At 42.0% G+C, this 16,604-nt stretch overlaps 1 protein-coding gene across 1 annotated transcript in view; it reads left to right on the forward strand.

The window, feature by feature from the left end:
- Positions 1 to 5,525: 5,525 nt before the first annotated feature.
- The window catches only part of PAPSS1 (3'-phosphoadenosine 5'-phosphosulfate synthase 1), a 174,525-nt gene continuing 163,446 nt past the window's right edge, over positions 5,526 to 16,604 (forward strand). The window contains exon 1 of the mRNA XM_006869328.1: positions 5,526 to 5,669. Coding sequence (XP_006869390.1) covers positions 5,610 to 5,669 — 60 coding nt within the window. The 5' untranslated portion in view covers positions 5,526 to 5,609. The remainder of the gene's footprint in view (positions 5,670 to 16,604) is intronic.

Here is a 16,604-nt window from a genome sequence, read left to right on the forward strand (position 1 = left end):
TTCCCTCCCTACAGCCCTCTCCTTCTCTTTCCTGTGTTAAAAAACACAGGAACAAAAAGCAAACAAGAAAAGTTCAAGGCCTGCTCTTGGACTGAGCATCTGTTGGCCGTTTGGTTTTAAGTGGATACTGTCTCTTTAAATTTTGAGGAGCTCCATGCACATGTGTAGTAGAACCCTCTGAGGGTGGGGCTGGAGTATCCACCAGCTCAGGCACCCCTATAGTCACCAGAATAAGGTATGCAGACAGCAAGGGACCAACGAAAAGATACCAAAAAGAAAAAAAAGAATGTTCACACCTCTATCTCTGCGTCTCTGTTAGGCATCCGTGGATGCTCTGATCCTTTCCCCGCTTGGCCCCACACCAAATGATGGCTCCTGGAGCAGCTGAGGAGAAGCTGAGCTCCTGGAGAAGTAATTGATTTCTTGCTTCGGCCACAATCTCCCCAGCTGTAAGTCTTCCAACCTTCTAAATATTCCTTTATATGTGGTTCAGAGTACTGGGATCATTCCCTGAGCCTTCTTGGTCCTGTATTCTGTGTTGTTCTCGGCAGAGCTCGTCACTACAGTTCTACCCGATCAGCCATCTTTTTCCGGAAATCCTGTTTTCATTTTTGTATATTGAAATGCAATCCATACTGAAGGCTGTAGTCTTTGATCATCAGTAAATACTTCAAATCCTCTTCAATTCCAGTAATGAAGCCTGTATTGTCCACATATCATAGGTTATTATGAGCCTTTCTCCAATCCTGATGCCATGTTCTTTTTCATATAATCCAGTTTCTTGGATTATTTGCTCAGCATACAGATTGAGTAAATATGGTGGGAGTATATAACACTGGTACACACCTTTTCTGATTTTATACTATTCAGGTCCCCTTGTTCTGTTATAATCACTGCCTCTTGAACTCTGTATAGGTTCTTTACGGGCACAATGAAGTGTTCCGGAATTCTCATTCTTCATATGTTATTCATAGTTGGTTGTGATCCACACAGTTGAATGCTTTTGCATAGTCAAGTAGACATCTTTCAGGTATTCTCTGCTTTCAGTCAAGTCTATCTGATGCCAGCAATGATTATGTCTTGTTCCTGGACCTCTTATAAATTCAACTTTACTTTTTGGCAGTTCCTTGTCAATGTGCTGCTGCCACCATTTTTGAATTATTCAATGAAATTTTACTTGCATGTAATATTAATGACATTGTTCCATGATTTCTGCACTACACTGGGCCACCTTTCTTTGGAATAAGCAGAAATATAAACCTCTTCCAATTGGTTAACAAGGTAGCTGTCTTCCAATTTTTTTTTGCAAAGACAAGTGAGCGACTCCAGTGCTGCATCAGTTTGTTGAACCATCTCCAATATCTATAGCCATGTTTTGTTTGTTTGTTTGTTTTTTGCCAATGCCTTCAGTGCAGCTTAAACTTTTTCCTTCAATACTATCAGTTCTTGATCATATTGTACTTCTTGAAATGATTGTCTTCTTTAGATGCTTCCTGTGTCAGTCAATATTTTGCCTGTAGAATTCTTCAATATTGCAAGTTGAGGCTTGATTTTTTTTCTCTTCAGTTCTTTCAACTTGAGGAATGCTGAGCATGTTCTTCCCTTTTAGTTTTCTGACTCCAGGGCTTTACTCATTTCATTATAACACTTTACTTTGTCTTCTTGAGCTGCCCTTTGAAATTTTCTATTCAGTTCTTTTACTTCTTCATTTCCCCCCCCTCACAGTTATGGGGCTTATTAGGGAAGTTAACAGGCTATAGTGCAGGATCAGAAAAATGTTCAAGGCACAGTTCTTCCAGTCAGGATAGCCTTTCCTATGCCATGCCAGGCAGGCCTGTCTCTGCCTGGCCAATGCTCCAAAGTTCTTTTAGGGCTGCTGATAAATGCCCATAAGACACATCAGTCCACAGTTAAGACTCAGCCTGAAGGCACTCACTCTATTTAAGGAAACCTAGCTCCCCCAATTAAGTGCCTAGAGGTATCCCACTCTGTAAGTAAATCTCCGGCCCAAAGTTACTCAGCTTTACTTGCTCCGTGGGCTAGAAAGCCGACTGCCCTGTTTCATGTTCTGACTCTTGGTTCTGCTACTGCTGCTGCTTCTCTGCCACTCCTCTCCTACTCCTCCAGTGTCTCAGCTTTCAGTCCCTGAGTTGAGGGGGATCCAAAGGATGGGCTACTCTTTAATGGTAGTGAGATCACCCTCCTGTTTCTCAGATGGTTTCATTTTATACTCAATAGAGTTTCAACAATTACAAGTTTTTAGAATTGAAGTTAACTCTGTTAACATCCACAGCTGAGTCATGACATCTTTTCAGTATCTTCTCCCTCCTTATCTTACTCATACCTATCAGGAAAAGAGTCAGTTGATGGGAGTTAAAAAGACTAGAAGAGACATAGTCACCACACCTCAAGTGTCTTCCTGTTTTTCACTGACCTTCTACTTTGCTAAGCATGATGTCCTTCTCCAGAGACTAGTCACTCCTGATGAATGTCCAAATTACATGAGACAAAGTCTTGCCATACTCAGTTCTAAGAATTCTGGCTGCACTTTTTCCAACACAGATTTGTTTATTCTCCTGGAAGTCCACGGTTTATTTAATATTCCCCACCAACACCATACTTTAAATGCACCAAGTCTTCTTAGGTCTTCCTTAGCTTTCAAATACATATGGGGCGATTTAACACACCCGAGCTTGGATCAGGTGCACCTTATTTTTCAAAGTAACATTTATTTTATTTTATTTTATTTTTGCTTTGTAACACTTTAAAATGCAGCAGATTTACCCAATGTAACACACTGTTTGATTTCCCGGAGATCCCACAAAGTAGTTCTTTGAAATAATTAATGTTAAAGATGAACATTGTCTCTCAGCTTCAACCAGTGACAGACCACAGACATCTATCCACATAAACCTGAGAAGACACAACTATAATGACCAACACCATGGCAAATCTGATGAAATCACTAGACTCTTCGTGGAAGTTCACATTTTTTGAGATCGTTTGGTTGTTATTAGTTTTCCCAAATACTGATTTTTATAGTCAGAGAAATATTGCTGGTTTTGTTTTGTTTTTGTTTAAGGAGTCTCTGATACTGGAGATTATTGAGCAGTCCTTTGGGAGTCTACAGTGAATTCTTCTTGCTTATTAAAATTCCTCTGTATTACTGTTGTTCTTAAGTGCCGTCGAGACTGTGTCAACTCAGAGTGACCCGTATAGGCCATCACTGTGGCCAGCAGTCCAGAGCCTATTATCCCATAGCACCACACCAGTATTCCATGATCAGCATTCAGCACCTGATTATGTTGCTTCCTTCATAAAGGGAGTCCCAAATGAGGTATGTCTGAGAGAAAACAAAACTGCTGTAAAACTGCCGATCCACACCCATGGTGCCATAAACAAGCTCCCATCTAGACCGATTTGGGAGGGGCAAAACCATTTAAGGAGTTCTGATGTAGCAGACACCGACTGCCAACCACTAGGTTGATGCCCAAATCCACCAGCAGCAACTGTATTCAGGGTGGCTGTGAGTCAAAGTTGTTGTTGTTATGTGCCGTGGAGTCGGTTCCGACTCACAGTGACCCTGCATAGGGTGTCTGAGGCTGTAAATCTTTACGGGAGCAGAAAGCCTCTTTCTCCCGCCAACAGCTGGTAGTTTCGAACTGCTGACCGTGAGATTAGCAGCCCGATTCGTAACCACTACACTACCAGAGTCACCATTTTTTCCCATTCCCTTTAGTTTCATTATGCTCAAGAGCAAGTTTCAGCGTCTTCTGAAATTTGTTTTCTTTTTAATGACTTAGCGCTTTTCTCATTTATGATGTTCTTGATGTCATCGCACAACTCTTTTTGTCTTTTGTCATTAGTGTCTAATGGGCAAAATCTGAAGGATAAGTAGGAGTATGAAAAAACTTGGAAAAAGGTACTTTAGGAAGACGGAAGTTTCAGTAGCAGTGATCAGTATGGAATATTTGGGCAGGTAAAAATAGTTCCAATAAGACACGAGGAAACTTTTGAGTAGAGCTAAAATTTGTACCTATCAAAACACTCCATGGTACTAATGGTCCTGTTTCGTTCTTCTGTGCATAGGGTCGCTATAAGTTGGTACCGACTCGATGGTACCTAACAACACAACAACAAATTTTGTACAGACAGGATACATTGGTACCATGGATTGCTTTGATAGCTTGGTGAATCCTATGGATAACTGCACCCTCTCCCAGCTTTTCAGAATATTTTAAAGGGAAAATAAATGAATTGTACTGAAATTTGGTTTTATAAAAGGACATTAGATTAAGAATTCCCAAGAAAAAGCTATAGGGACAGTTTAAGTGAGTATGGAGATTGCATTTCTATTTTAGAAATAGCACTCTGCCAAAAATGGAGTGGGTGGCAGGCAATGGAGAGAGGGTTCACTTAAGAGGCTTAGTGCTAATTAAAGTTGGATATTGGCAGGCCCTCATTTCAGACAGTAGCAGTCAGGTAAATAGATGGGTTTGTTAGCTATGTGGTTTGAGGTGTTGATAATGTTACACACAATGGCTAGGGGTTCAGGTATGAAACAGAGCTGCAGCAGCTATTTTGGAACCAGCAGCAAGCTATGGAAAATAGCCCTCAAAGAAATGGGGTTGGAGAGGAGCTAGGAAGCTCCAACACCTTTCTCCTTCCAGGAACAATTAGGTGAATTTGAAAACGACTTCCACAAATGGGCTGTCAAGGCAGTGGCAACCAGCCCTCCTAAAAACCTGGATTTCAGTATTCTTAACATTTTTTTTGAGAGGCTAACAATATAAAGGCCCCATTAAAGCACAGCGACCCTGAATAGGGTTTCTAAGAGAGACTGGTGGCTTAGACAGTAAAAATTCTGGATAGAAATCTCCCCATATGAAGAGAGGTCTCTAAGCACGTAAGGAAGCACTCTGCGTTGAATACTCTTTTAGAGCGAACCGGAATGTCTTGTTGAATGAATTTTGTCCAGTAAATCAATTCTTCCCGTTTTCGAGAGTGGAGAATGTTTTTGAAATGTGGTCAAGCAGACATCGGCAGTTCTGGGTTGACAGTAAACCACAGCAGGGTTTGAAGTTGTAGCCAGAGTACCGAATTACACGTCATCCTCTTCTCCCGAACGCCAGACGGGCGCGAAACGGCGAACAGCGCATGCTCCTCGCCTCTAACCCGGCCACTAGCACTCGGAACGAAGGCGCAGGTTCTGCGCATGAGCAGCGTAAGGGGACGAGCGGGCATAGGCCGGAGGGTTCTTGTACATTTAACTTCCCAGGCCCTGCCCTTCCTCACGACCAATAGAGGGAGGAGCGTCGCGCGTCCTTGTAACCAGGCGAGCGCTGAAGCCCATCCCTTAGTTCTTACTTTCGTCTGCCGCTTCGCCCCGCCCCAAGGCCTCCCGCCCGCAGCCCAGAACCTTGGAGGCGGGATTAACGCGCTGTACTGACAGAGCTCTAGAGCATTGGCGCGTGCGCACTGTAGCGCGCATCGGCACCAGGCGAGGAGCTTTTTCCCACTTGTCTGCTCCGCCCACGTCGGCCTCCCTGCTCTCTTTTAGCTATCCTTCGGACGCCTAGAAGCTCTGCATCCTTGAGGATTCTGCGGTTATGGAGATCCCCGGGAGCCTGTGCAAGAAAGTCAAACTGAGCAATAACTCTCAGAACTGGGTGAGATGGGGCAGAGGGAGAGTGGGAGGGAACGAGGAGCGGAGGAGAATCTAGGATCCTGTGGCTGCAGCTGGTTCCGGAGGTACTGCCTCCTTCCCGCCGTCGCTGCATCCTCCTAGGAGCGCGGAGAGTGTGCAGTCCGGGCCGCGGTGTCTCCCAGTTAGGCGGTGGGTGACTGCGGGTTTGGAGTCTGGGGCAGTGGGTGCTGCGTGCGCTCTGACCCACGGTCGGTGGGAAGAATTCTCTCTTCTCCAGCTCCTCGGCTCAGATCAGACTTGGAGGCAAATCCTTCCCAAGTGAGCAGCTAGTGTCTGCTGAAACCTGCGCCCCGAAGGGGATTTGCCCGCATCCTCAGGAGTGGCCTCAAGTCTGCAGAGGAGACGGAGGTGTGCGCCAGGCGGGCACCTTGGACGCATTCGGGCTTTTTCTTGGCTCTGTCAGTGCATTGGCCCAGGTTTGGGTCCATCTCCATGTCATTCCATTTCTGAGTTTCAGTGTGAAAGGAGAGAACTCAACAATGTGGCCATTCATGAGTTGAGGTTGCCCTGAACTGAAGTTCTTTGTGGCTTGGTGTTAAATTGGAATGTCTAATAAATAACATGGAGTTTTAAAGACTCGATTCCTGGTGACAGTTAGGTGTAGGTAGACTAATGGTTTGTAACGTTTAGCAATGACCGTCAGTTGACTTTGATGGTCAAAATGCTGTGTCCTCACAAGGCTACTTACTTCCTTGATTATTCTTGATAAAAAAGCAGCTTTATATAAGTGCAGAATGGGGTCCAACTTTTGGAAAGGCACTGGCTTAGGCTTCAGTGGAAATTTTTATTTCACAGTACATCAAAACCATGAGGTTTAAATGCAGCCTTGCAAATCATCACTTGCCCTTGTGGGTAAGTGCCCTCGAGTCGGTTCCGGCTCATAGCGACTTGCCCTTGGTAAATTAAAAAACAAACAAACAACCAACTATTTCAGGCAAATGTTCATTAAACACTACTAATTTACCTCATCTGTTGTTGTTTTCAAAGATTCTTGCCCACTTTCTCCTTTTGGGTAAGTCTTCCATAGACAATAAGGAAGGAAAGAAGATAAAAGGTGAATTACAGCAGTGGAAAGAGCCCAGGACACTGGCCAATTCCTCAGACCCAACTTTGCCATCTAGTAGCTGTTTGATCTTAAGGAAAGTTACCTACTTTTCTGAACCTCAGCCAGTTTAAGGGTGTAACGGTGCATACTCCACAGGGTTGTTTTAAGGAGCAAAGGTGATAATTTGAAAATACTGTGAACCACTACAGTGGAACAACTACCTGACACTAAACTGTGTTGGTATTGCACATATAACCTTGAGGTAGTTCACGGTTGTTGTTGTTTTATGTTAAGTACTGTGAAGTCGGTTCCGACTCATAGCGACCCTGAACAAGGTTTCCGAGGCTGTAAATCTTTACGGGAGCAGAAAGCCTCATCTTTCTCCCTGGGAACAGCTGGTAGTTTCCAACTGCTGACCTTGAGGTTGGCAGCCTGACTCGTAACCACTATTTTAGGGGAATAATAACGTTAACTAAAACTGGATGTTTACAGATAATTTTATTAACACCATTCATAATTCAGAGCTAGCCTCTGAGTGGTGCAAGTGTACTTGGCTAACTGAGAGGTTGGTAGTTCAAAACCTCCCAGAGCCACATTGAAAGACCTGGCAGTCTGCTTCCAAAAGACCACAGTCTTGAAAACCTTCTGGGGAGTTTTACTGTGTCACATGGTCACTATGTATGAGTCACAGTCAGCCTGTGGCAACTGCCTTTTTTTTTTTTTTTTTATTCATCTACTTATTTCTCAAAACAAATGCCTGTTATAGAGACCTGTTGTTGTTTTGTGCCGTGGAGTCGGTTCCGACTCATAGCGACCCTGTACAGGGTTTCCGAGGCTGTAAATCTTTACGGGAGCAGAAAGCCTCATCTTTCTCCCATGGAACCGCTGGTAGTTTCAAACTGCCGACCTTGTGGTTTGCAGCCCGATTCATAACCACTACGCATAGAGACCTGTACTAGACATAAATGTAAGAGTTAGAGCTTGCCTTCAAGTTGCTTATGGCATGGTTGGGGCTCTAGGTGGCATTTGTTAGAGGATGAATACATACTATTGCAAGTTATAGGAGAAATTTGGCCTCTGGCGATTCAGTGTGTCTGGGGTGATAAAGGGGTTTCTCAGCAAGGAGTCCAATTGGAATGAACCAGTTCAAATCCCTGGCTAGGTTGAGATTGGAAATTAAAATTTGATGGTTATTTTTGAATGAAAGAATATAAAGAGAGACAAATGGGAGTCCTTGGATAATATTTTCGTTAAGGGGCAGGTAACAAAAAGTGGATTCCTGGGTGACAGAAGCAGGGCAAAGTATAGTGTTATGATATGGGGCTACTTTTTTATGGTTTTTCAGTGTTTCAGGAGAAGTCACTAAATACCTGCTTACAAGAATAGTACGAAACAGGCTGCTAACCTCAAGGTTGGCAGTTCGAAACTACCAGCCATTCTGCAGGAGAAAGATGAGGCTTTCTGCTTCTGTAAAGATTTACAGCCTCTGAAACCCTGTGCAGGGTCACTATGAGTTGGAATCGACTCCATGGTACTTAACAACAACAACAAAAATAGTAAAGAAAATCAAGACTCAGCTTACTCCTTCAGTCTCCTCTTACCTCTGTCTGATAAGACATCAGTTGTAATGAATACCATCCCGTAACTACCTGAACCTTTCTCCAATGGGACTAGTTTTCATCTGCCTTTGGGGGTGTGTGCGTTTGACTGAAGGGAGTTTGAAGTGCACAACTCAGAGTCAGGGGGACCAATCAGAATTTGAGATATCTTCACTCATCTTGTAGAATCATATTAGGCTGAATCAGGTGCCTGCACCTGTCTTAGAGTGGCATTGGGTTGGGTGCTTCAGAATACAGGCAGTTCCTGGATTACAAATGAATTCTGTTCTTGGCTGTGTCTTTAAGTTTAATTTGTAGGTAATTTGGGATGTTGTCATTGTTGTTAAGTTCCGTCTAGTCGGTTCTGACCCATATCAACCCTGTATAGGGTTTCCAAGGAGTGGCTGGTGAGCTTGATCCACCGACTTTGTGATTCAAACCCACTATGTAGTCCACTGCATTAACTCACATCGCCACACCAGGAGTCCTTAATTTGGGATAGGTGCACATGCAGCAGGTGAGAAGGTGGTTGTGATGAAACTCAAGTAGATTTGATACAAGTAGTGTTTGGATCACTGTTCAGTCCTTTCAAAGTGAGGGCAAATTTACATGACATTAAAGGGCAAGTAGGAAGTTGTATGTCAGTTATTTATGCATAACTTGGAACTGCCTGTTGTTTCAATGCAAGCACTTCTATTCAGAGCATATAAGACTCATTTTTGTTTGCCTTTCAATTCCCCTCTCCCATCACTCCAAATTTATAGAGCTCCTATCCCAAGTTACTTTCCACACCTCATATCCTGTGTTTGTTCAGGCATAGCCTTCTGCCTGCAGGGAAATGTGTTTCGCTCTGTCACTTGCTGAAATCTCCAGAGCACATGCACACTTGCACCTGTGTTTAATTGCTGTGAACCTCTGTATTTTGTCACACTTTCTCAGCTTTTGTTTCCAAATCATATTTTATAGCTGTTTTTGTCTACACTGAACTTCTCCTGATACAATAGGACAGAGATGAGGGTAATGTGCAGAGTAACTTGGGCACTTTTGGCATTAAAAGCTTTGGATAACATATAAATAACTTAATACAGCTCGAGTAAGGGAGTAAGTTCTAGACGCTTGAGAAGAATATCATGTTTGATGCGGTGGAGGGTCAGATAAACAGAAGAAGCTCCCCAACGAGATGGATTGGCAAAGTGGCAGCATCAATGGGCTCAAGTGTGGCAACAATTGTTAGGTTGGCCCAGGACCAGACAGTCTTTCGTTCTGTTGTACATAGGGTCACTATGAGTCTATACTGGCTCGATGGTACCTAACAACAACATGTCCATCCTGGCTTCCAAGGAACATCTGGGTGTACTTCTTTCAACACAGATTTGTTTGTTTTTTTGGAAGTCCGTGGTACTTTTAACATTCTTCTCCAAAAGTTTAACTCAAATATACCAATTCTTCTATGGTCTTCCTTAATTATTGTCCAACTTTCACATGCATATGAAGCTTTTGAAAATACCATGGCTTTGATCAGGTGCACCTTATTCCTCAAACTCATGCCTTTACTCTTGAACACTTGAAAGAGGTCTTTTGCAGCAGATTGCCTAGTGTAAGTACATTATTTGATTTCTTGACTTCTGCCACCATGGGTGTTGATGGTAGATCCAAGCAAAATGAAGTCTTTGACAACTTCAGTCTTTTCTCCATTTATCATGATGTTATTTATTGGTCCAGTTGTCAGGATTTTTGTTTTCTTTACATTAAGGTGCAACCTATGTTGAAGGATGTGGTCTTTGATCTTCGTCAGTAAGGATTTTAAATCATTTTTGCTTTCAGCAAGTAAGTTGTATCATCTGCGTATTGCAGGTTTAATGGGTTTTCCTCCAATCTTGATGCCACATTCTTCCTCATGTAATACAGCTCCTCGTATTATTTGCTCAGCATACAGATTGAATAAGTTTGGTGAAAGAATACAACCCTGGTGTACACTTTTCCTGAATTAAACCATTCAGTGTTCCCTTGTTCTGTTTGAAAGACTACCTCTTGGTCTGTGTACAGGTTCCTCATGAGTACAGTTAAATGTTCTGGTATACTTATTCTCTGGGGCCGTATAGGACTATTGTTGTTGTTAAGTGCCGATGAGTTGGTTCTGAACCATAGCAACCCTGTATAGGGTTTCTGAGGCGTGGCTGGTGAGCCTGAACCACCAACCTTGCATGTCAAAACTACTTTGCAGTCCAGTGCATTAGTCGCCAGCACCATACCAGGACTCTTGTAAGACTGTTATATGAAGAATTGATTGGTATCAACACTCCCAACACTTAACAAGTCTTTAATTCAAAGCAGTAATCTCCTTTTGTCCATCAGGTATACTATTTAACACACTGAGTGGGTTCAGGCAGTTATAATGGGTTCTGTTAGCTTGCTCACACCTAAGGGCAGACTTACATGCTTTCATTTTTACAGTATCAGGTAGAAGGAGTGTTCCTTTATTAGACATAATATCCATACCCATAATGCATTCAAGTAAGGGAGATGCAACTACTGTTTTACAAGATCTATTTAAATCTTCCAGTTCTCATCCAAACTTTTACCTTAATCTCATCAAGTGTTGCCTCACCATATCCCCTCAGCCTAAGTGTAGCTCTCTTGAAGATTTTGACAGGTTTTGCGGTTCAGTACATTGGGCTCCAGATCATTTTACCTACTCTTGCATATGGCCTTGGATCCTGTGGTGGCAGCTGAACCCCATACCCTGACTTCCTCTTCAATCCTTCGAGCCTCTGTTTCATGAAGCCCCAGGTCTGTTTCCCATCATTAAATTCCTCCTGACTGGGTTGCATAGAATGGACTTCTAAGCCCTCTTAGCCCTCTTTCAGTTCCAGCAGAAGTTTCAGTTGGTTTACCCATCTCTTGTATTGCAGCATTAGAACATTTGTTTCAGTGCTTCCATATTCATCCCATTTCTTGGTAACCATTTAACAATCTCTGCCCTGCTGAGGTAAGTTCTTTCTCAGATGCCCATTCCCATTTGCTTATGAATCATACTTATTTTTCTTACATTTGTAAAACCTATGCGGGAAGCTGTGCCAACAGATTTTGTATTATAGCTTTGTTTCCGAGTAGCAAGCTTAATGTGGGGTGCCCATGTAGATGAACTTCCCTTCATTACCATATCTGCCATGACCTATGTAATAAGGGGCATACTAATTGGTTGAATATCCTGATCACCATAAAACCATTCCAGCACTGGTTCTATAAGCAGCACATGAATGCTTGAATGCATTATGGGTATGGATATTATGTCTAATAAGGGAACACTCCTACCTGATACTGTAAAAATGAAAACATGTTAAGTCTGCCCTTAGGTGTGAGCAAGCTAACAGAACCCATTATAACTGCCTGAACCCACTCCGTTTGTTTCGTTTGGTGTATTCCATTGAGTATTTAGAAGGGGAGGTGGACAATTTCTCTTCTCAGGGTAAACAGAACTAACTGCAAATTTTCTCTATCCACCAGGCTGTCCGTCTCCTTTAGGTTAGTTAGCTTGCTCTATAACTGGATTTTCTTTCATCATTTGTGATGGATTCATACTGAGTCATTAGTCTTGCATCAACTCAAACATAATCTTTCATTCTGTATCATTCAGAACTAAAAACACTTCCCCTAAATTTTTTGCTTTCATAATTCTTTTTAGTAATGGTTTCTTGGGAAGCTGACAGTGCTAATCTGCAAATTCACCCAACTCCTTTACACTGTATACCCCCTTGGTTCAATAGTTTTTGGTTTTGCCCATTCCTCCTAGACTACCTTCTTGATGACCATCAGTCACAAGGGTGCTTCCTGTTGTTTCAATATGATTTTTCTTTTTCATGTACTGTCCCAAAACTAGTGGTCCCAACTATGATTGGACTGAATCTGGATTTGGTTCATTGCTGCAATCAGCCCCTACATTTTTGAGATGGTGTTTAAATTCAGATGGGTTCTATTCAAGGTCGTATTTTGACTCTTGGAGTTGTTTTAATTTTCTGCAACTTCAGCTTGAACTTACATATGCGCAATTGCTGGTCTGTTCTGAAGTTAGCCCCTATACTTGTTCTGACTGATGATAGTGACCTTCTCCAGCTTCTGTTTCCACATGATTTTATTACTGTGTACTCCATTTGGTGAGTTACACATGTGTCTCTGTTTATGTTGTCAAAAAAGGTATTTGTGATGAATAATTCATTGATGTTTCAAAAGTCTATTTTGTGATCTCCAGCATTGTGTCTTGCTAAGGCCATATTTTCCAACTACTGATCTTTCTTCTTTTTGAAATTTTGCATTCCAGTCACCAATAATTATCAGTGCATCTAGATTGTATGTTTGCTCAATTTCAGACTGTAGAAGGTGGTAAAAATCTTATTTCCTTATTTTTGGCATTAAAGGTTGGTGTGTGAATTTGAATAATAGTAGTACTGACTGGTCTTTGTAGACATATGGCTATTCTCCTATCACTCGCAGCATTGCAGTTCAGGGTAGTAGACCTGGAAATGGTCTTTTTGAAAATGAATTCTGCTCTGTTCCTTTTCCATTTCTCATTCTTGGCACCGTCATCTAATAATGGGATAAATGGGAATAGAATTGATTAAAAAAAAGAAGTATTTCATTTGTTTGTTTCTTTTTTAATTAAGTAGAAGGTACTATTTATGAGGGCAGGATACTTTTCTGCCTTTTCATGTTTGCATCCTGAGCATATGAAGCAAACACATGCACAAAATTGGTTCTAATATTTGAAGAATTAATAAATAATAATAATAGTAACAATAAGAATACCTTAAATACTGCTCCTGTGCCAGACACCATAAAGGTTTTTTTTTTTTGGTAATAGTTTACATTAGTATTACATTAGTATCTTTACATTCATCCTATCGTATATCGTTTCATTACCATGGTTACAGACCCCCTCTATGCATCATCAACCAACCAAAGGGTATACCCAGCAAGCCTGTCCCCCCACACCCCCCTTCCCTGGTCGTCCACACAGCCCTTCTTCCTCTCTGGGTCTAGAGTCCCCAACTGCTCCATCTTTCCACCTCGTTGTCTCTCTCTCCATCTCTGGTATCACTGCTTCTCTGGGTAGGGTTTTGCACTCTGCTCTTCTACCTTGATGGTTCCAGGGACCTCCACTCCTGAACTGCAAAGTCAATCACTCCCCTCCTTTTGCTACAGAACGTCTTCCTTTACATTCCCAACCCTCACATTCAGTCCTGATAACAATTATTCACCATTGTACCACAAGGGACCTAGCCCCATCTCCTTTCATTAGCCCTGCCCAGACAGATTGGATACTACTCAGTGGAGATCCTACCTTCCTCCACACCCTCTGGATCTAGGCTCCCTCTTGAAAGCTTGTAAGCCAGTCACTTCTTGCTTTTGTAGACTCCCCCCCACTCCCCCACTTTGGGTAGCCAATGTCCAAGTTGCCCATCCCTGTTTACTCTGTGTATGGAAGGGGTGGGAATGATCCCCGCTGTAAAGATTTGTTCCCTCTTTTGACACCATAAAGGTTTTAAATACACTGGATCATTTAAGCTCACTATAACCATATTGTTGCTGTTAAGCGATAATGAGTTGATTCCAATTCATAGCTATCCTATAGGGTTTCCAAGCAGTGACTGATGGATTTGAACAGCTGACCTTGCAGTTAGCAGTCCAGTGCTTATTCTGCAGTACCACACCAGGACTCCATATAACCATATTGTTGTTACGAGCTGTCAAGTAGGTTCTGACCCATAGCGACCCTGTATAGGGTTTCTAAGAAGCAGCTGGTGAGCTTGAACTGCCAACTTCGTGGTTCAAACCAACTTTGCAGTCCAGCGCATTAATCCACAGCACCACACCAGGACTCCTATAACCATATTAGGTACATACTTTTAGCTCCACATTTTGTCAATCAGTTGATTCCAACTCATGGAGATCCCTTATGTTTCACAGTAGAATTGCACTTATAGGGTTTTCAGTGATTGATTTTTCAGAAGCAGATTCCCAGGCCATTCTTCCAAGGCACCTCAGTAGCCAAGAGGTTTAACCACTTGTACCACTAGGGATTCTTATACCCACATTGCAGATGAGGACATTGAGGCATAGAGAGATTAGCTTGTTTTTGTTAGGTGCCATTTAGTCAATTCCAACTCATAGCAACACTGTGCACAAAAAAAACAAAACACTGCCTGGTCCTGCCCCATCCTCACAGTTGCTGTTATGCTTGAGCCCCTTGTTGCTGCCACTATGCCAATCCATCTCCTTGGGGGAGGGGGTCTTCCTATTTTTTGTAGACCTTCCACGTTATGAAGCATGAGGTCCTTCTCCAGGGCCTGGTCTATCCTGATAACATGTCTGAAGTATGAGTGTCGAAGTCAGGCCATCCTAGCTTCTAAGGAGTATTCTGGCTGTACTCTTCCAAGACGGATTTATTTGTTCTGCTGGCAATCTATGGTGCTTTTAATATTCTCTTCCAACACCATAACTTGAATGCATCAATTTTTCTACAGTTTTTCTTATTCATTGTCCAACTTTCAGAGGCATATGAAGCAACTGAAAATACCATGGCTAAGGTCAGATTCATATTGGAGTCCTGGTGTGGTGCTGTGGGTTAATGCGTGGACTACAAAGTCAGTTTGAACTGCTAGGTTAGTGGTTCAAGTTCATCAGCTGCTCTGCAGAAACCCTGTGGGTCGCTGTGGGTCAGAACCGGCTCGATGGCATACAACAACAAGAAGGTCAGATTCACATTAGTTCTCAAACTGACATCTTTGCTCTTAAACACTTGAAAGAGGTCTCGTGCAGTAGATTTACCTAATACAATATGTCGTTTGATTTCTTGGGTATTTCCATTAGTGTTAGTAGTGGTTCCAAGCAAAATGAAGTCTTTGACAACTTCAATCTTTTTTCTGTTTATCATGATGTTATTTATTGATCTAATGGTGAGGATTTTTGTTTTTTTTACATTGAGGTGCAACCCATACTGAAAGCTTTGATCTTCATCAGTAAATATTTTAAGTCCTCTTCACTCTCAGCAAGCAAGGTTTTATCATTTGCATATCGCAGGTTGTTAATGAGTCTTCCTCCATTCTAATGCCATGCTCCTCTTCATGTAATGCAGCTCCTCAGATGATTTGCTCAGCATACAGATGGAATAATTGTGGTGAAAGAATATAACCCTGGTGTACTCCTTTCCTGATTTTAAACCATTCAGTGTCCCCTTGTTCTATTATAACCACTTTCTCTGTATCTATGTACCGGTTCCTCGTGAACACAATGAAGTGTTCTGGAATCATGATCCACATAGTCAAAAAGACTCTACATAGTCAATATTGCACAAACAGCCCATCTTTCTGGTATTGTCTGCTTTCAGCCAAGATGCATCTGATGTCAGCAATGAGTTTCCTCATTCCAAGTCCTTATCTGAATCTGGCTTCAATCTCTGGCAGTTTGCTGTCACTGCACTTTTACAGTTTTTTTTTTTTTTTTTTTTTTTTTTTTTCATTTTGAGTTATGCCCCATAAACAAATGCTAGCTATACTTTTTTTTAAAGTTTTTTTTTTTCCAGTTAAAAAACACTTTTTATTGTTAATTGAGTGAAGGCTTATAGACAAGATCACCAGCTTTACATTCAATAAATTACACACTTTATTTCTTCTCAGTGCTTACAATCCCCTCCTTTTAACAACAATCCCCTCCCTACTTCCTCCCTGAGGTTCCCCATTAACTTTTTTTTTTGCCTGATTAAAATCTTTTTATTGTTTTAATTTAAGGTTTTTATTGTGGATTCAGTGAAAGTTTACAGGGCCTTTCATCAGTTTTACATTCAATAATTCACACACCCCGTTTCATTACATGATTATAATCTTCTCCCATGTACCATCAGTTAACAGTGTTCCTCTTTATCCACTTTATCTTTTTAAAAACAAAAAACACTCGGGCACATTCTTCAAGTCTGCGTCCTGGCCACCAGCTCTTAGTCCCTCTCTTCTTAGTCCATGAATCTAGAGTCCTCAGCCACTTCCCCTCTCCATGTCCCCATCTCTGCCTCCATCTCTGGGGTCACTGCTTCTCTGGATAAGGCCCCGCATTCTGCTTGTGTGCTTCTCTCTCTCTCTTTTTTTTTTCAGTGTTTTATTGTGAATTATATGATAGTTTACATGGGAGAACATTAGTTTTACATTCATCCTATCGTAAATCGTTTCATTGCCATGGTCACAGTCCCCTCCATGCATCATCAACC

This window comes from Chrysochloris asiatica, unplaced genomic scaffold, assembly GCF_000296735.1.
Source record: "Chrysochloris asiatica unplaced genomic scaffold, ChrAsi1.0 scaffold00129, whole genome shotgun sequence".
NCBI lineage: Eukaryota > Metazoa > Chordata > Mammalia > Afrosoricida > Chrysochloridae > Chrysochloris > Chrysochloris asiatica.